Source organism: Kryptolebias marmoratus, linkage group LG24 (genome assembly GCF_001649575.2).
Source record: "Kryptolebias marmoratus isolate JLee-2015 linkage group LG24, ASM164957v2, whole genome shotgun sequence".
Lineage (NCBI taxonomy): Eukaryota > Metazoa > Chordata > Actinopteri > Cyprinodontiformes > Rivulidae > Kryptolebias > Kryptolebias marmoratus.
In genome coordinates, this window is record NC_051453.1 from 6204435 (window position 1) to 6223909 (window position 19475).

The following is a 19475-nucleotide window of genomic DNA, read 5'->3' on the forward strand; positions in this document are numbered from 1 at the left end:
TAAAATCATTGATTTATTTTGCCTTTCGACATAAATCCAGCATTTCTGTAACATTTCCTTAGATCCCTGTAGGGCGCAGACATGTTGGTGTTAATTTGCTGCAGTCAGCAGACGCTTCGGCTCAGTTTCACTGCCGCTCCAGTGCAGGCCGGAGGTTTCACCCCCTGTGAAGGACGAGAAAACGTCAGAACCTGAAACCACAACCCTCACCACGTCACACGAGGAAGCCAAACAGTCCTCACCCTGTAGAGCTCACAGACCAGATGAAAGAGTGAGGACGCCGCCTTGTCTTCGTTCTCCTGCGTGTATTCCTGCAACGATTCATGACATCCTCAGCGTTAGGCACAGATTCATGTTTTTATACATTTTTTTTAATTTTATTAAAGGAGTGCATGTCGCCTTTCACGCCAAACTAAGATGAGCTTTTGTTGAGAAATCACAAAGTTGCAGCTGTTTTGGTCAAACCTTGAAAATGGTGTCAGTTGCGAGATGTCATGGCGTGTTGGAAACGACTCCTAGCTACTCAAATGTGACCCGTGCTGGCAAAAAGCTGTTTTCTTTTACGAGAACTCGATTTTTATCGGCCTGGAGTGATTTCATCGAGAATTCCAGCTCTGTATTTATATGAAGGGATTTCCCTGTGCTACAGCAGCAAAAAATGGTCAGTTTTAAGGGAAATTATAAGACAAAGGATTGCTTCTTTTGACATACCTGTTAGAAAACTTCAATTTAAAAAGTATATTTGGAAGATTTTCCATTTTAGTCACCGGGAGGACTAGTTGGTGTCTTTCTGGACTCCTTTTTTAACCTGTGCTCATTCGGCCTCAATTTGCCAACACGTGTCAAACTTCAGGCCAATATCTGTAAAACTGACAGAGTTTGTGTTTCTCTAAGGCGAGTTGGCTGTGGCGGCCATCTTTTGCAAAAAGTAAAAATCAGTATGCAAGTTTCATGATTATTCGTCAAACTGTTTATGAGATAGAAATTTCTATCCCCCCCCCATGCATGTTTCGTTTACCCCATCGAAGGTGACCCAGGGGACGTGTGTGTGGACAGGATTCAGAGCTCTGGTCATGACAGCGTAGCCGTGCATCAGCTGGTACCCCAGGCGTCCGTTCACGCAGGAGTCTACACTGGACCAGGACACGGAGGGAGCGTACAGCTGGAGACACTGGAGACAAGATGGAGAAAGCAATTATTAATAAACATGCCTTTAAAAAACACTGAAAGAGTTTAATACTCACTGGCTGTGTAGCATTGAGGACATCTGCAGAAGACTCCATGCAGTAGATGATTTGCAGTGAAAGCGGGTTTCCAGTGAAATGGATGATGCAGGCCTGAGGAAGACTCCGATCAGTCTCTTGAAAGAATAAAAAAATAAAAGTGTGGGCGTTTGCTTGCAAACCTGAATCATGTTCACTCGGCACTCAGGTGCTCCGTGCTGACAGGTGAAGGGAGAAGCTGCTGATAAAACCTCCTGCAAAGGGGAGGAAGACGAACAATCAGCTCACATTCAAAAAGGTTCCTCCCTGAAAGCAGCTGGAAGGACGACAAACGGACCTTAGCGTTCCCGTAGGGCACCAGGGTGACGGACATGATGTCCTGCAGCATTGTCCAGGTGGGAAACAGCTGCTGGGTGATGAAATATCTGCTATCTGGACACAAACTCTCGTAGTACACAGCGACAGACACCCGAGGAACGGTCTGGTTTGAGCTGATGGCTTTAAGCTCCATGCACTGCTTCTGGACCTGAAGAGGCAAACAAGGGGCTGATTTAAGATATATATATGACCCAGAACTGCTCTGTTGGTCACACGAAAACCTTCTTAAGCATGACTTTCATTTAAGCACAGACCAGAAAAAAAAAAAGAAAATTAAACTCTGCAGCAATCAGTGCTGATAAGAAAAACCACGCAGCGTAACAAAAATACATTATTTCCTAAAAGTAAATGAGCCACTTTTACCTGTTCCCCTGAAATTATCTCTAGTAAATGTACATTTTATTTAAGAAAAGTGTGATAAACATTTAAAACATTTACAATTATTATTATCTCCAATAATAATTCATAAAAAAGGGAAATGTTTCTTGTATAAAAGATGAATTATTTTCCAGAAAAACTCATTTTTACCACCACTCCTGCTAAATACAATTTTTACAGAGCCACAAAAATTTGCTTGAGATTGAAAATGAAGATAACTATTTAAAAAGTTTAATTTTTTAAGTTTCATTCCTACCACGCCTCTGTATTTCCTCTTTATTATAAAAGTAACTTGCTGCAAGTTAAAGTATATTTTGATGTCTTAAAATCTAAAGTAGATGCACACATCCTTCTTCGCAAAATGTGAATTTTCCACTGGATTTAAAGAGAAACTACTCTGTGAATCAGAAAGTTTAAACACATTGTAGTGAAAACTGCTAAAAGTGTCATTTCTTGAAGTCAGTTTAAATATAAATGATACTCAGGATGAAGTCACAAGGAGCCACTGCAAATTTTTAATTAAAAAAAAGCACATTTTACAATAATGTTTACATTGATCTGCTAATTTTAAACTTTTGAATGTCTTATATGAAAGTAAACACCCACCTTGCATTCAAAGGCTATCTCCTGAGAATGGCACCACTGAGAAGGAGGAAACCTGCAGGCTGGTCTGGGATCAGATATCCCAAATGTTTCCTGCTCAGGAAAGATGAGGAAAAGCACAACCAGCAGCCCTGACAGCTTCATGTTTCTGTCTCTGCAGGAGCATCCTCCCAGCACTGACATTTAAATAATAAAAAAAGAAAAACAGAGGACAGAGGTCCTCCCAGGAGCTGGTTAATCAGCAGCTGATTACACAGGTGTTGTACAAACACCAGGCACTCCTCACTCCCATGGTAAGTGAATTTAATTGTTACAACCTTAGATAAAGTGTGAAATATTTAAAATATGTACTGATTAGTTGTGCTACAGGTCAGGCTTTGCAAATATTTCAATCACTTGAGCATTGTGGCCAATTAAGATCCAAAAGATGACGCTTTAAAATGCATTTTAACCCAATTGTTCCTTCTTAACCTATGTCATAATGGAATCTTTTAAATGCTCATTTAAGGTCGCAGTAAACCTTTATTTAAGGTCATAGTAAGGTCTAAAAAGGCCAGTTTTTATGTTGTTTGATAAACGAAGCTTGTCTCTTTTCCTGTCCAAGATGGCGGCGATGACGTAACAAGCTGCTGTTCTCTCCGCGGAGTCAGGCAACAAATTAACAAATTAAGGTGAATAAAAACTTAATTTCTGCTCGTGCACTTATTGAATCTAAGACACAGAAGTCCTCATGCAGGTAAGGCGCTTAAATGCAGGTTAAATCTGTTAGCTTCGCTTCTTTCGGCTCAAACAAAAACCACCTGGACTTTTCTGGTTCGGAAAAACGAGAAATTAAGCAAAATATTTAAACTAATTACAACACAAGCATTCATGTTAAGGTTTTTAATTAACAGGAAAATATATACAGTACAACTTGCTAAAAGGTCAGGAAAACAGGGTAAAAAAAATGCTATAAAACTTACATGTTAAAAGGTTTGTTTGCTTTTTGTTAGCTGTTATTCACTCTGGTTCATTTTTTAAATACTGTAGAAAGGTTTAAACAATTACCTTTATAGCAATAGTGATAAAAAAATAATAAACATGAAAAAGCATATTTGCCCTGGTGGAATTTAGAGCAGATGAAAACAAAAAGATGGGGTATTAATAGCCTTTTATTGACTCAGGAGGTTATAAAAATAATAAAACTCAAACTTCCAGTCCTTTTATGTGATGCCCCAGTTTTTGTTTTTGTTTTCTTGGTTTAATAAAGTGGTGCATTGACTCAAACGAACCATTACATTGATTATGAAGCTCACTGAGATGACAGAACGTGTAAAACTTCACCCGCCTGAAGCGCCTGCTTGTGTTGTGAGGGGTTGTGTTCTCGTCCTTTCTCCTTACCTCCAACCTGATTGTTTTTTTAATGCAGGATGATTTCTGCTGTTCTGTGTGTGATCCTGGACGTCCCAGTGGCTCACCGTGGGACCTGCTGCCTTCATGTCACGCCTCCATCATTCAACCACAACGTCTGAAGGTACGCTGTGTGAACTGTGTGTGTTTGTCTCTCCTCGATTATGTCTGTGACCACATTACTGCAATTTTTTTGGTATATTTCCTTTTGTGACATGCACAATGGTTGGCATCTTTGTTTTCCATGATGTTTGCATTTTATTACTCCATCCTTGTGGGTGTAGATCAGCTGCTAAGTGCAAAACAAAAGCCTTTGACTTATTCAGGTTATGACACAATACAACCACTCGTTTGACCTTTTTTTTTAAACTTTATTTGGGATCTCAAAGTGCATACTTGAACAATAACTTTCAGAAACGGTTAAAGTAATTTGTTTTACACCAAAATAGTTTGAAAACCACTTGTCATCAGATATGACATCTCAAAGGAAACAAGCTACTTTTGTTTCAACACACTGAATGTTTTTTTTTTATTTTATTTTTGCATATTTAACACAGAAAAGTAAACATTTACAGTAACAGGATTTTATTTTTTTAAACTGGTGATTAACATCTATTTAGATCAAACAGAAAACAGATTTAAACACAATGAAGGAAAGAAAAATACAAAGTTACAGAAACATCACTTTATTTCTGAATGTGATGCAGAGACCAGAGGAGGTATTTATTCATATGCACAACTCATCTCTCTCTTTCTCAAATAAACAGTGGATGATGACCTTCTTTTCTAAATCAAACCAGCTTTATAAAGTTTGAAACAGTCAAAGCTACGGTTCAATAAATCCATAAAAATGTAACAAAAACTCTTTAATTGACCAACGTCAGATAGGAAACCATCATGTTGTGGCATGGAAGAAGTCTAGTCTGTTCATCACAAAATACCACCAGAATTTACCTGCAGCTCTTTCTCCTTCATGATCAATATAACTTTTATTTAAACAACCTTTTCTGTTAGCAGCTAAAACTAAACTGGTGGAAATGCTTATATTAAGCGAGCGACGCCTTTTGTATTCACAATATCTGCGCCCTGTAAACGCTGTCTGATCTCATCCCCTCTCTGAACCTGTGTTGGACATACACAGTGTTAGATGTCCAACACGTCTCCTCCACAGCTTTCACAACACTTCTCTTTCCTTCTCGTCCTAAAGGCAGCACCTCGCTGGGCTCAAGACAATCTGGAGGCTCAAAATTGCAAAAAAATACACTTTCTTTTGTATCAATAAACACCAAAGTGACCAGCTGCGTTTTGAGCGGTCGGTGATTAACCATTTCGGCATGTTTTAGTGCCTTCTTAGCCGTGCACATCGTTTCCGCCCACGTTAAACCCTCCTCTGCTCGGTTTACCCTCAGCAGCCACTCCAAAATCTATGATTTAAACTGCTGGAGTACAATCTTAAAATTTGGTTTTCAAAAAAATCCTTTCATCAGCCTGGACTGCTGTTTTCTGTCCGACGAGAGCTCCTTCACGGGTGTCAGAGACGCCCACGACAAGATTCTGGTGGATATGAGTCGGGTTCAAGCTGCCTGCGACAACTCTGTTGCTTTTCTGAGAGGGGTTTTGTCGCGCAACAGGACCGCACGCCTCTGCGACTCGCGCCAGGAAATCGAGAACCACCGCGAACGTCCCGAGACCTTCTGAAGACGCCCTCATGAACGCTGTCCGCCAGCCAGTCGCAGCCCAGAGAGATGCCGCCTTTACTGACAGTCCGTGTAGCATAAAACATAAACCCAGAACAAGATCTGCGTAAAAAACAGATTGTTCCTCTCGCAATTAATCTTCATCATGGAAACAACGACGCTTACACTGCTGTTCTCTCTGTCACCTGCAATGTTAAACCTCTGAAGGGAGAAAAAACACTTTACCAAGAAAACCAACTTTATTCCTAAGTTTATCTTTCTATTTAAGTGAGGCTGACCTTTTTTTTTCTTCCATGCCATAAATCTGGGGTTTCATGCACAAAACCTGTGAGTCACTGGAGAACAAAACATTTCAACTTTAAATACTTTTAACTGAGGAGAGAGATAACAGCAAAGTCTGAAAGTCAAAATATACGTTATATCAACAGTAGCTTTATTTTACCATAAGATTATTTTTGTTGTTTATCAATCGACAGCAGCTCAGTGATGTTAAAAGCCATTTTAAAAATCATTAGAAAGAAGGTCATGAGCCAGTGGGACAAAGAACTGAATCACACTGTCGTTGCTTTTAAGAAGCAACCGATGCTAGGTGTTCTCCTGCAGCGTTTAACTCTGTTCACACAGTGATAAATCATCAAAGATACAGTGATACAGGAAAAAAACGGACCAAAATGTGCACAAAATCACAGAACGTAATGCCAATATTGCAGCAGTCAACCTAATGAAGACGCCACTCACTAAAAACATGTTTTAACCGATGCTACAACACAATAATCTCATGTGCAACTTGTCGATATTTACAACATGTTCACCTGCCTTTAGGATCAGGACCTGTGTACATGTGGAAAGTCAAAGCATCTCTACTTTTAATAAGATACTTTTGTGCAAATGCTATGCTTTTAAATTTAAACCCCAGAGTGGTGGCAATGCCTGTTTTTCACATACAACCCGTTTTAATCAATAGATACACAGAACGTTCATATTCAAGCTCATCTTTTAAACACATATATTTTGTTACAGACAAATTTGTATTCAACGTATTTAGTGGGTCTAAAGTACAAAAAATAAAACCGATTTGGAGGATAAGAGGGCATGCGCCTTCGTTTCGCTTTCAGCTTCCACTCCTTTCTGGTGTTTGTGCCTCTCTCTGTCTGTGACCTGCTAGTTTCACATTTTCATAACGCGCCATGCTGTGCCGAGAGCGATCCGGGTACGAGCACGACAGTCGGGGAATTGCAGACGCCTCAGACTCAAACCGTGGGGCTGCATTTAGGAAAAAAAACTACAGCAAACTATGCCGAGCACAAGTCACGGAGATAAAAGTGGCGGAAATGAAAGAAAACGGAGCGTTGGAAAAGGAAACGCATATATGTATAGCTGGTGGTGCAGTTGTAGTAATAAAACTAATATCTAAACAGTACTCAGCCTAGCAATACTTATTATAGCTAGAAAAGCTTTTACACAACAGCATGCAACTTCTACAACTTTCCACGGCAAAGAAAAGCTGGAATCTGCCCGACTCCCTTCATGGCAGCTAACAGTCTAACAGAACGGACAACATCAAGTGAAAGTACGCAATGACAATCAAGCAAATATTTGACTATGAAGACAAGAAGTGCATCAAAATGTACTCACTAAAGTACAGAAAATGATTTCTAATCAAGCCATCAAACTGCTCCTATATGTGCTGAGCAGTCGCGTGTCAATTTAAAAATTAGAATCTCTGTTTGTTGTGACCGTCGTGTTTTTAAAATTTTCAATTAAATTTGAATAATTCACAAGCAGCACGTCGTCTCCACACACAAACCGCACAATCAGAAGTCCCTGGGTCACAAACCTGTTACCCACCCAGAGCTGGATTCACCTGGATTCACCTGGATTCACCTGGACAGGTCTTTAATGTAAACAATTTAGTTCAAAATAAAACAAAACAAAAAAACGTTTCAAAGTAAGAAAATTAAGCTGTATAGACACAGTGTTCCATCAACTTTTGGGTCTACCTCACGCTGAGGTAGTCGTTATTTTAAAGCTCTTCAACAAATCAGGGATGTCACACTAGAAATGGGTTCAAATAAAACCCGATCTGTTTCCGTTTTAAGAAATCAGATTGCTTAAATGATGCAACAAACTCAAAGGGAGAGATTGTAGCCTTTCTCAATGCGTCTCGTTTTAAGGTTAAATGAAAGCATTGGTTTTGGCGCGAGCGAGTTGTCACGTCAACGTGGGCGACGTTGCCGTTCGTAGCGGCGTCTGAGCCGCACTCAGTACTCTTAATCGGCACGCTGTCGCACGTTATTAAACGATTAGTCTTTAATTCTCTGTGCAGATACAAAAGTTTCTGAGTCTGACGTTTGGTTGACTTGTTGGTTTTGTGTTTCTGCTGCTTTCAGTCACTCTGCAACAGTTATTAATTATTCTCGATCTGAAACGGGCGCCGTCCGCCGACAGCGTGTTTTCAGCTCGGCTAGCACCGTTTCCTGTTCGCTCGCGTTCAGTGAAACAAATATTTCACTGACTCTAGTTCTGAGGCTGGCACCACGAAGCAGGATTAGTTCCTTTTACAAGATACTGTGACATTTCACCTTCGTTCATAAATTAAAAACTAACCTACAGATTTAAAGCGCCGCCTCTCGACCAATCGGTTCTGTTTAAAAAGGAAAAACAAGAACATAGATTGGTAAAAAGGAAGAGTTTGTTGTCCTTTTTTTAAAGAAAAATCCAGTCATTTTTGTGTCTTAGGAGCTTAGTGTACATGACAGTATTCTAAATACCATAAAAATGCATTTTGGTACCAATTATCAGTTCTTGTGACATCCCTTTTATGCACAGTTTAATTTTAAATGCTTATTCCAGATGTTTTTACTCTGTTCTGTTGTTAAATGAAGGTCAAAAATATTAGCCCCTTTTGATTCGTCATCTAAATAGTGCTGTGAATTCATTGTGGCATCTTCTATTGTTGGTTTTGGCGCTTATTTTATATAAAATTCCTCAACAGGTTAAATAAAATTGAATGCTCTGTTGGGGAACACTGTGGCGTTGAAATCAAGTGTCCAACTAGTAGCAGCCCGATGAGTTTAGGAAACTGATTTAATCTGTGAGAGAGATTTTAGAGCTGGAATAAAACTCCTAAAGGCACCTTTCAGCAATTTTCTACAGAGCTAGAAACCAGCCGTGGTGTTCACAAAGAGGTCTGACGATGGTTCGATGCCTTCAAGATAAATCTTCAGAAATGAACTGATTCAGTAATCTGAATCAGATTAAAGGATCGGGTTAAATCAAGCTTAGAGACAACATATTTACCAGCATTTTCCTAATGTTTTGTTTAATTTTAAATGTCCAAAATAATAATAATAATAATAATAATTAAAAGAGAAATGGTAATAAAGCAAGACAGGGTTCAAAATGGACTCTCCTAATCCAGTGTTTTCACATTGTTTCGTTTTGGATAAAGTGCTTGAGTGTCTCCTCAGTCCCTGCAGTACCCATAATGCACCTGCAGTGCAGAGTCCCTTCCTGAGCTTAATTTCACTAGAAGCACCTTTTTAACACAGCTACCGCCCTGATTATACGTGGGATTCATGGGAAATACGAGAGAAATAACTCAGCTTGTGAAGGTTTTAAACTCGGAGATTAATCCATCCCTTGTTTCTTCTTGAATAAACATTGTGGGGTTGAGTGGCTGAATCTTACTAATACAGGGTTTTTTTTTTTTTATTATTTGTGCTTTCTGGTGAAAATAAATAAATAAAAACGTGTAGTTTAGTGGATTACACAGTTCATCATGACTCAGCCAGAAATTCAAACCCTTCTTTAAATGAAAACTTAAAGTTAGCCAAACACAACTTTATGCTTTGACTGTTCTCGACCTTTTTTTATTTTTATAGATGAGTAGAACGAAACATGGATATTAGCGTGCCGTTTTACTCTGTGCCACAGTGAACCACTTCACTGCTGTTGCGAAAAAAAAAAAAAGATTTCAGTAACTTGTGAACTGCGTGGTGATGAGACTGAACATCTGAGCAGTGTTTCTGTCTGCTACCAAACACTAAATCCACTGTTGAATTTTGTTCGTTTTGACATGCTTTGTGTGTCAATGTGAAGATTTTAAAACGGGACTAGAACAGAGCTTCAGGTTTGCTTTTACTGCAGATTACAGTGGTTAATAATGATCATTTAAGAGCCAAATATGCAACTATTATGTTTTCTAAGCAAGCAGATCGGCCCCAAAGCTCCAGCCTGATTATAAACTTTAACTGTTGGCTCAACGATATCTTTATCTGTGGAAACTGATTGAAATCCTTGCACTGAAATGTGAGCCGGTGTTTAGTTTCAGCCGGGGTGTGTCGTCTTGTGCTCGTACTGTGAAACTTTAAGAATCAGGGTGGTGTGCTGGTGTGTCTCAGCTGGACGGCTGGCTGAGGGCGGGCCAGGCCAGGGTTACATTCAGCTGCTGGTTGTGTTGGATCAGCGACGTGTGGCGGTAGTGGAGGACCAGCTCCCTGAGCGACGAGTACAAGTTGTAGGGCTCGGCGAAGCCGTATCCCGTGGACGTCCTGTAGATCACACAGTGTTTCACGTCCCCGTCCACCCTGCGGAGACACAAACGTGTCGCTTTCTGATCTTATTTAACCGTTTTATTCTATTTTCTGTCAGTCAGTCATTGTAAAGACACTCACACAACGGAGCAGGCAAAGGAGCCTCTCTGAGTCTGGCTGTCTCTGATGAGGAACGTGCCGTCCCGCCGCCCTTTCAGCAGCTCCTCCGCCTCTTTGCGTCTCATACCACCAACATACCAGGTCCTCTCCTCCTGGTGGGCATCGTCTTCTAGGGTGTACGGGCTGATATACAGAGATTAATGTAGCTGAAGGCAAAATATTTAACATACTCAAGCATCTCCTCAGAATTCAGAATCATCCCTCATTTGATATTAGAATAATACCTCAGAATAAATACTAGCAGAGGAAGAAGTGTATTTATTTAAGTCAAGTCAAATTTATTTATATAGCATTTTTCAGCAACAAGGCGGTTCAAAGTGCTTTACAACATGAAAACACAAGACAGAAATGCTGAGTCATAAAACATAAAAAGCTAAACCATGAGCTAAGATAATCTAAATAAGATAAATGAGCACAAGCTAAAACCAAACTAAGATATAATAAGTTAACATGAACTAAACTAGTTAATTTTAGTTGGCTAGGACAATAAAAGGATACTTACTCCTCTTCGTCATCCCTTATACCGAGCCAGTTGTTTAGTTGGCTCTGCCTCGTGCCTTGCTGGCTCAGCCATCTGAAACGGGGACAAATCACCGTTAAAAGGCTTCAATATGTGTCCTCTCTGCAGGGTTACTTGTTCTTCTGAGTTTTACTTAAAAAAGTTGTTTTTTACAAAAGGCTGTTGATTTTATTGGCAGTTGCAGTCAGAAACCTAAACCTATTTGTCTTCATTTGTTCTAATTTGGCAGCAGTTGTCTTTGTAAAGAAATAAGGCTTTTCTCGTCCTTAAACCTGAATGGATTGGCCGTTGCACTAAATTTATTGGAAAATAACATTCAATGACCTCAAAATGGTGCCGAACAGGAGTCTAGCTGCTGTGGCAATGCTGAGAGGAACAGCTGATTGCTTTGCTCGTGTTTCTAACTCAGCTATGCCTTGGTATGTGATGGTTTACCTCATAATCTGATCTAATCTCAGATGGAGACACACCTGAGTTACACTGAGGTTTATTTAGGACATGATGTGGAGGTCACCCGACATGCAGACAGATGCTTGATGTCTCAAACATGTGAAAGTCTTGTTTTTAGTGTCACACTGGAAATAAATCAATTTATATCATTTCCTTTTAGTCCTTAGTTGAATTGAGCCCTGTTTTCTAAAACGTTGGCATACTGTGAGGTTTAATAATACAAATATTTCCAATTATGTGATTGAATTTGTTTGTATTTTGAGCAAATGGAGCCAAGATCCTACAAGGTAAAACCAAGCTCCCCCTCCCGATGATACTGCTTGAGTAATGTCATTGTTTGGCAACACTGCTTTCAGAGTTGAGTCATCATGTTTTATTCAGCAGAGCGAGTAAAGCAGACTAACAACATAAAAAATAGACGAGCGGCATCAGTTTGCATGATAATACAAGAAATCTGTAAAAGCAAAGACTGATATGAGTGATCCAAGCTGGATATTGGGCTACATTTGATTTTGCACAGAGACTTCTTGGTCTTTGTTGCATTTACTTCAGTTTGATTGCACTTAGAGATTAACTAACTTGGCATCACAGGTTATTCTTAAATAAATAAAAATTTTCATAGTCTGCTTACAAACAGTAAAGTATTTATTTTGTGTCAGGGTTTGAAATCCTCGTATCTTAGACCTGACATCATGGGGCGCCGTACTCACAGAAGATACTGATCTCTGATCTTCCTGAGCTGCACGACGTCGGTCTTCAGGCTGGTTATTTTCTTGTCGACCTCCATGTGAGCCAGAGCCTTCGTCCTCAGTTCTTCCTCTAACATCTTCTTGCTGTTGTGGATCTCTTCCACCGTTGATTGTAATTCACCTGAGTTGCTTTGAATCCTGTAGGCGAAGCAGAAACCTCTGTAACCATTTGTCGTCTGACGGGCGTGTAACCATATGAGTGGATAAATTGTTGGTGTTTGGATTCGTACTTGTCAGTCTTTGTGCTGTTGTCTAATGTGAGGAACATGTCGATGTACTCCTTGCTGTAGCGCTCCTGGGTTTCACACTCCTCTTCAAAAATCCGAATGATTTCACTGAAAGCCTCAATGGCGGTCCGCTTGCTCTGGAGTTCCTGTAACAAAGAAATTAGATTTTAACGTTTATATAAAGCAGTGTCGAGGATTAGTAGTCACATGGAAACATTTTGTGTCGATATTAAACTGAAGATGGTACGTAAAAATGAGTAATTCAAGGTGAAACGAAACCTGAATCCGTAGTACCTGGGAGGTTTGGTTCAGCTCCTCAAACAGGCGGTCATACTCTTGGCTCTTTTCTTTATATTGATCGTGAAATAATTTCAGTTGCTCTCCAACCGCGTCAATATCGACCTCCATCGCGACCTGCTGCGGCAGAAAGAGAAGCCATTCGAAAACATTTAATCAGTGGTGGACAGTAACGAAGTACATTTACTTGATTACTGTGCTTAAGTAAATTTTTTGAGAAATCTCTACTTTGAGTAATTTTTTGGGGGGGAATTATAACTTTCACTCCACTATATATCTAGGAAGCTGGTCGTTACTTCGGGGTAATAGATTCAACCTTAAACCTCGGCTCCATAGTGGAAGTGTGAGGAGAATCAAGACTCTCTGGTTTGGTGTGTTTTTAGATTTAAAAAATCCTTATTTTTTGTGGCATTTTTATGCTGAAGTTCTTTACAGGTGGTGTAGAAATTGTAGCAGAGCATTTCTACGCGTCGATACATCAGGTGGTTTCTGAAAGTTACAAGGTTCTGAAAATTATACAGTAACATACTGATATTAGAACATTTAATTTGTATTTTTGAATACTTAAGTACTTTTAAAAGTGAGTACTTCAGTACTTTAACTTGAGTACATTTTTGACCGAGCAACTTTTACTTGTAGTTGAGTAAGATTTGACCATGAGTATCAATACTTTTACTCAAGTACTTCGTCCACCACTGCATTTAATTCATAAATTATGAGTACTGAGCTGCGCTGTCGTCTCTGTGAAATCAATTCCACCTTAACAGTTCTGCTGTAGAGCAACTCTTAATGTTGGACAAATAAAAATAAAACTGTAAAAGTTTCCTGTGTAGTAACCAGGCCTAAAACCACAACATAATGTATTACCTTTGATTGTTATAATCTGTGATAACAGCTCAGACGATATGAACCCACCTGCTGATATCTGGATACTGCGTAGAGTAACCGCGTGTCCAGTTTGGAGTTGTACTGGGCCAGGGACTTCTTCTGGTAATACTGGATCAGGTCCACCACAGAGGGGAAGGTCAGTGGCTCAGAGAAGCCACACTTCCCCCCGTGATGGAAGATTTTTATCAGCCTGTTGTACCCATCTTTTCTGCAGAAGTCAAACAATAACGGTTACGACCTTTTACTCACTTATGTGTTTTTAGACTGGAGCTAATGGCACCAATCGAAGGCAGAGTTGGTAAGTTTTGGCCTCATTTCAGTTTATTTATTAAAAACGACTCTTTCAGACTGAACAGCATTAACTCTCCTAGCCCAATATACAACATATTGACTCAATAAGAGGCAGAAAAACAGCTTTGGGTGACATTTATACATATAAATCAATACCCAGATAGACAGTATCGACTGTCTATCATATCTAAGCTGGAATGTGTCTGTTTCTTCAGACAAATGTGTGTTAGAGGATTGAAAAAACCCGAGTGAGACACATCTTGAGTAGACAGAATCATGTTGCCGCCTGCTGGAGTTGGTGCCAAACTCTAATCAACAGTGTCCTCATCGGAAATCCAGACGTCCCGATTCTGCTCAAACGTCTGGAGTTACGCCTCAAACCTGGAAAAATCTCACTTGGGATTTGACTTTAAAATTTGTTGTGCTGTAAGCAAAGTATTCAAGATGCAGACGGTGGATAATTCTGACATTAGCAGCTCAGATGATATAAGCTCGAGTTATTTTTAAACCCTTAACAGGTTGTGTGGAATATTTTTAATAACCATTGAATAGTTTTATGTAATGTATTAAATCTGTTTGTGCAGCAGATGTACTCATCATAAAACTTTGTTTAAGGAATTCAAATAGTTACCGTAGTGTCAGAGTATATTCCCCTTTATTCCTACTGGAAGCATCTCGGACCAAAAACGTGCCATCAGGAGTGTTTCTCATGAGCTCATTTACTTCATCTCTACACCAAAAAAGAGAGAGATTGTTAACGTTTATTGAGATTAGCTTAAAAAGCACAAAAAACCTAACTATGTTAGCATCAAAAACATGCGTATAGGAATAGCGATACCAAATAAGAAACTCTGCACTCATTAAAATTTTTAACACCTCACAGAGAAGATTTTCTTTTAAAATCAACAGGCATACAATAAAACAAGCAATTAGTTGGCTTTTAAACAGCAAGGAAAGTTCATTAAATCCAAATAAATTTGCCTGAACCTTGAGATGTTGCCCCAGTACCACTCTGCTTCAGACAACTGATGTTCATCAGCGCCGCCGTCAAAGGCGGCCATAGCTTTGGTTAGATTGCTCTCCGGTTGAATATCTGATCACAAAAAGCAATAAAAAACAAATGTAACAAAAAATTATAATACCAATAAGAAGAGCAGCTTGGAAAAAAAGGAAAATGCTTTTATTTATATTTTGTAATTGATGGCGCATTTTTTTGCCTCAAATTTGTTCATTTTGTCAATTCAGCAAGAAACTTCAGTAGAAATCAGCCTTTTAAAATGTTTTTCACATAATTTATACTTTAAATTTTCCACATAACTCATAACCACCAGACTTGTGTCAACAACATGCAGTTTACTAAAACAGAATATTTGTAAAGTTTACATTTTTGAAAACTGTAGACAAAAAATGGCAAAGAAAGTGACTTTAATTTGGAACAGAACTGATTTTAAAATGGTGACACCAGCCAAGAAAAGCTAATGAGTACCTCCGGCTTTGCTGATGTTGGTTTTCAGGGCAGGATGCAAATCTTCTTGACCAACATGGGAGCAGATCTCCTTTGGAACCGGTGTTTGAGTGAGAGACTGCATCTCTGTGTCGATTTGGCCTTTTTCCGTTCCCAGGAACTCTAAAATGCCAACCATACAACAGTCCGGTGTTAGAAACGATGTCAGCTAAGAGCGGTCTGAAGCTCAACGTCTGCGCTTTCCCCCGACAAGATGAGACCAGAGGAGGTGTCGTCTTGTCGTTGAGGCGTTGCTCAGTCTCGCAGCTTGCAGGAGAATCTGTCCAGACTGGAGCGCTGACAGGTGACACTGTCTGACTGCCTAAAATACCAGAACTGGCACTCCTCGACGCTTGGGCACCCTCAGCCAAATTCAGTCCTGCTTAACGCTTGACCTCGCCTTGCCTCGCCTAACAAACAACAGCTGTCTACGGCGAGATGCAGGCGAGGCAAAGAGCTGATGGGCTCTTGTTTCCGTGGATCCCACCTGTGTGCCTGAGTTAGAGATGCAGGAAAAGGTGGGAACCTGTGGGGTGGGCATTTTCTGGAATAACTGTGTTTGTGTGCGAGTCGTTCGTATTTAGCGGCATGTAAATATGCACACGTGTGCTGCTGCATGCACACAGCGAGGAGTGCTGCTAACAGTTGATGTAAGTCATCCCGTCAGCACTTGTGAAGGCATGCCTGGAGATGTTTGAAATTTCTGCCACAGACACAGCCGTACGCAGGAGGAATCGTACTTATGCTGTTGTAATATAAGAAAGGGACAAAATTATAAACCCTCCATGCCTTCAAACAAACACAGGCTCTGTCAAAACTTGCCTGGTATTAAAAGCTAAATAGGATCAGTAGCCATTAAACCCTGAATGTTGCTGAATATCTGTATTAAGAATTGAACCTGTGAGAATCAAGCTTCAACTAGTTCCTGTTTGGGTTTTCCCATCCTGTGGAGATGAATTAGTTTGGTGATTTCTTAGGCATGTTAAAAGTAACCTTTGGCCAAAAGAGTCCCAAATAAGATTCCTATAACCTGTGCCATCTTCGTGACCTGATGGCAGACGTCTGTTGTTTCAACTCTCAAGGAAAGGATTTTCCAGGAGGCCCAAAGTTAGCTCAAGTCTCCCAAACACCCCCCCTCTTCCCTGGATTCAAATAACTTTGACACAACTTTATATCAACTATATTTGTTTAGTTCATGGGACCTCTGCAGAAGTGATCTTTCACTGAATTTACTTATCAAATGTAATCGAGTGTTTGCCACCAGCGCCTGGCCTCAGGCGGGTCCGCTTGGAGGGTGTTGATGTTGACTGAACTTTATTTTGAAAAGCAGAATTTTCCCCAACTTCTTTTTTTTGACGATCTTGACAGTAATTGGCTTTCAGTCAAGGTTCAGGCTTCAGTCACTGGAATGTCTGTCCCTTTTTTATATATCCCCCTGACTACTAGGGAAAAAAATATTGTCCAATCACAATTTGTTTTAAAGTTCTCCAATCTTTGTAAGGTTATTAGCCCCATCCCTTCACATTTGGTGTCACTGAAAAGCCCTGAATGTCTTCTGTGGACGGCAAAAGGAGTTAATTCAGTAGTATGCAGTGGGTGGGAGATATTCAGGTTTACAGAGAATAAATTTGAACCACTGGTAGTCAGGAGGATATACTCTAATATACTTTGTCTAATTATGCTCTTAGTAAATCCCCTCCGTCAATTATTTGTGGGGGGTGAGGTGGAGGCTATCCACAGCTCGGGCACGAGCACTCTTTGTGACTCTTGAGCAAATTGTTTGTTTGGTCTGATTTAACACATATCTGGAAAACCATATCGGGTTCACTGACCCTGAGACAAAAACTCCCTCCAAGCAGCTCTAAGTGACGTCTGGATTGATTTTTATTTCTCTCTCAGCTCATCGACGACAGTCAAACTGTACCACGTCTTCTAGTCCCACATGACAAAATAAATGCTGCCATCTGCTGATCCCTCACTGGGACACACACTTTCTTTTTCTAAAGGTCCTTGACATTTGCTTTTATAATATTCTAAGCATCAAGCAGAATATTACCGATCTTGTTCGGTTAATTCCTTTTATTAGCCAACTATTTATTTTAGCCTCTTTTCTCTGTCCTCTAGTGTGTTTATTAATTTGAATAAGTTTGTTGTTTTACTTTATGGATTCATTTAGCCTTGCTTTCCTTTGTATTTTCAACTTTTTGTACTAGTATGGATCCTTAAGCAGAGATGGGACTCGTTTTGTCTAAAAACTCTAGAGAAGAGACCTCCTTTTAGAAACCTGGTTTGTTGAAGAGATGGTTCTGATGTTTTAAAGTGTGATTCTGTGGAAAAGGTCAGAACGATGAACGTTGTACTTGTTGTAAATCGCTCTTTGAAGGACCTCGATTTGAAAAAATATATATATTTGACCAGATTAATAAGATAACAGCCAGTTGAGCGAGGCCAAGGCCAAAGTGGATCTTAAAACTCCAGTCTGAAAAGATTACCTTTTATAAACCTCTCCGTTTCCCTCAGTTTTGCATTGTCCAGTTATTTCCACAGATTTCAATGCTCAATTGAATAGCATATAGCAGCAGCATTGAGCTGTAGCGATTGCAGTGCACTCATTGGCAGGAATATGAAAAACCGTGTTATGTGATGGTGGTGGAAGGGTTTATAACATAGCTTTTCTAAAAACTGCAGCAAATTTGGTTTTTAGCTCAAACCAGTCATCAGGGCCGGAAGTTCTTCTCTGACAGTAAACATCCGAGGCAAATGTCCGGATCTAGAAACCACGCTGATAAATAATTCTTCAAAAACTTAATTTCAAAAGTTTTCTCCGGCAGATTAAATCATAAACGTTAGGGTGGACGGAGGCAGACAACAAAATGATGCACACGGTCAAGAATGCAGCTTTGCGAGCTGTGTGCACAAAAATAGGCTGTGATATTTTTCAAAAACTGGCTGCTCAAAACTCAGCCACAAAGGCTTGTTAGTGACTCAAAGTTCGGTGAGAATGCAACAGAAAATTCACGTATTTTCTCGCAATTTTCAGCCCACCTGAAGTGAGGGAAATATGGCTTCATTACAACTGATGCTGTCTTTGAAACATTAAACAATAATACCAGTCATTGCAAGTATTTCATTACCTTGTCAGTCTGGTCAGAATTTAACTATTAATCCAAGCTGAGGTCATTCAAATAGGCATCTATCACAGGTAAGATATTAACTGTTCGTAATGTTTCGATTGAACCCCACTTCATCTGTTAGTCAATAAAATATTTAAAGAAACACTTCAGTAACCGTCTGTTACATATTGGTTTATTTAGGAATATTCAATCTGAAAAATTATCAAAACAAATCCATCAGACTTGATATTTTCAGTGATATCTGTTAAAAAAGCTTAAAGCAGCACCGTCATCTTACCTTGGCGTGCTGGTGGAGCAGGCCCCGCCTCCTGCTGCGATTGGTTAAGATGTGATGAGGTCATGGCAGGACAGGGCTCAGGATTATCCTCTGTGTGAGTCATGTTCTCATCCGTGACCAAAGCCTCGTCTCTGAGGTGGAGGGATGCTAGCATCGAGGTCGGGGGATTGCCTGGGTGGAGCTCATCCTCCGTCCGGCGCTGGAAACTGTCGGCTGCCATTTTCACAACACTGATTTGAAAAGTCCAGCTGGTTTTTGTTGAGGGTGAAGCAGAATATTGGGCCACGGTGCAGCTGATCACATACTATCAGCTTACAGTTAGCCTCATGGCTGAGGATGGAGATGGAGAAAGCACCAAGATCATGGCTGCCCGGTGTTGTCGACACAGAACATGTTTCCTACGCTGAGCCACTGTTTTAAACGCATCATACCACAGGACGGTGGCATCACCAGTAAATCCTGTGTGCTCTCTTCCTTATGCAGAGTTTCTTTATGAATCGCCTGAAGGGATTCATTCAAAGGAGGTAACAATCAGGAATAATCAGTTTGTCCAGTTGCCCGTTTCTCCTGCAGACTTGGACGCTCGTTGAGCTGGAGGACAGAGATGCTCAACTGTCTGAGTTCTTCTTTAGGGACACATGAGCTGCCTTTTCTCCAGAAACCTAATTTAGAGAAAATAAAAGGCATATTTTTCAGACTACAGGGTTAAATCACAGGGTACGAAACATTCAGTGCACAGCATATTTTATACAGCT

The 19475-nt window shown here is 40.1% G+C and overlaps 2 protein-coding genes and 1 long non-coding RNA gene across 5 annotated transcripts in view; 1 reads left to right on the top strand and 2 right to left on the bottom strand.

Annotated features, from left to right (window-relative positions):
• LOC108234322 (IFI30 lysosomal thiol reductase) lies at positions 1-3233 on the bottom strand. Its single transcript, XM_017413403.3, has 7 exons — positions 2586-3233; positions 1561-1749; positions 1406-1477; positions 1245-1337; positions 1019-1171; positions 243-311; positions 1-164 (listed from the first exon to the last, which is right to left on the bottom strand). The coding sequence occupies exons 1-7, from the start codon at positions 2763-2765 to the stop codon at positions 105-107; spliced, it is 816 nt and encodes a 271-aa protein (XP_017268892.2). The 5' UTR covers positions 2766-3233; the 3' UTR covers positions 1-104.
• LOC108234391 overlaps positions 2752-19475 on the top strand; it is a 21625-nt gene continuing 4901 nt past the window's right edge. For both annotated transcript variants that reach the window (XR_005232808.1, XR_005232809.1), the window contains exons 1-3: positions 2752-2875; positions 3187-3253; positions 3991-4095. This is a non-coding gene — a long non-coding RNA (uncharacterized LOC108234391). The remainder of the gene's footprint in view (positions 2876-3186; positions 3254-3990; positions 4096-19475) is intronic.
• The window catches only part of LOC108234365 (phosphatidylinositol 3-kinase regulatory subunit gamma), a 17471-nt gene continuing 2438 nt past the window's right edge, over positions 4443-19475 (bottom strand). Inside the window, exons 2-12 of one of the 2 annotated variants that reach the window (XM_017413523.3) lie at positions 18721-19382; positions 15292-15432; positions 14793-14898; positions 14437-14535; positions 13542-13722; positions 12624-12746; positions 12333-12475; positions 12064-12240; positions 10886-10957; positions 10345-10506; positions 4443-10257 (exon numbers count right to left, since the gene is read on the bottom strand). In XM_017413523.3, coding sequence (XP_017269012.1) covers positions 10068-10257; positions 10345-10506; positions 10886-10957; positions 12064-12240; positions 12333-12475; positions 12624-12746; positions 13542-13722; positions 14437-14535; positions 14793-14898; positions 15292-15432; positions 18721-18940 — 1614 coding nt within the window. In that variant the 5' untranslated portion in view covers positions 18941-19382 and the 3' untranslated portion in view covers positions 4443-10067. The remainder of the gene's footprint in view (positions 10258-10344; positions 10507-10885; positions 10958-12063; positions 12241-12332; positions 12476-12623; positions 12747-13541; positions 13723-14436; positions 14536-14792; positions 14899-15291; positions 15433-18720; positions 19383-19475) is intronic. The other variant, XM_017413524.3, reaches the window with a different exon arrangement.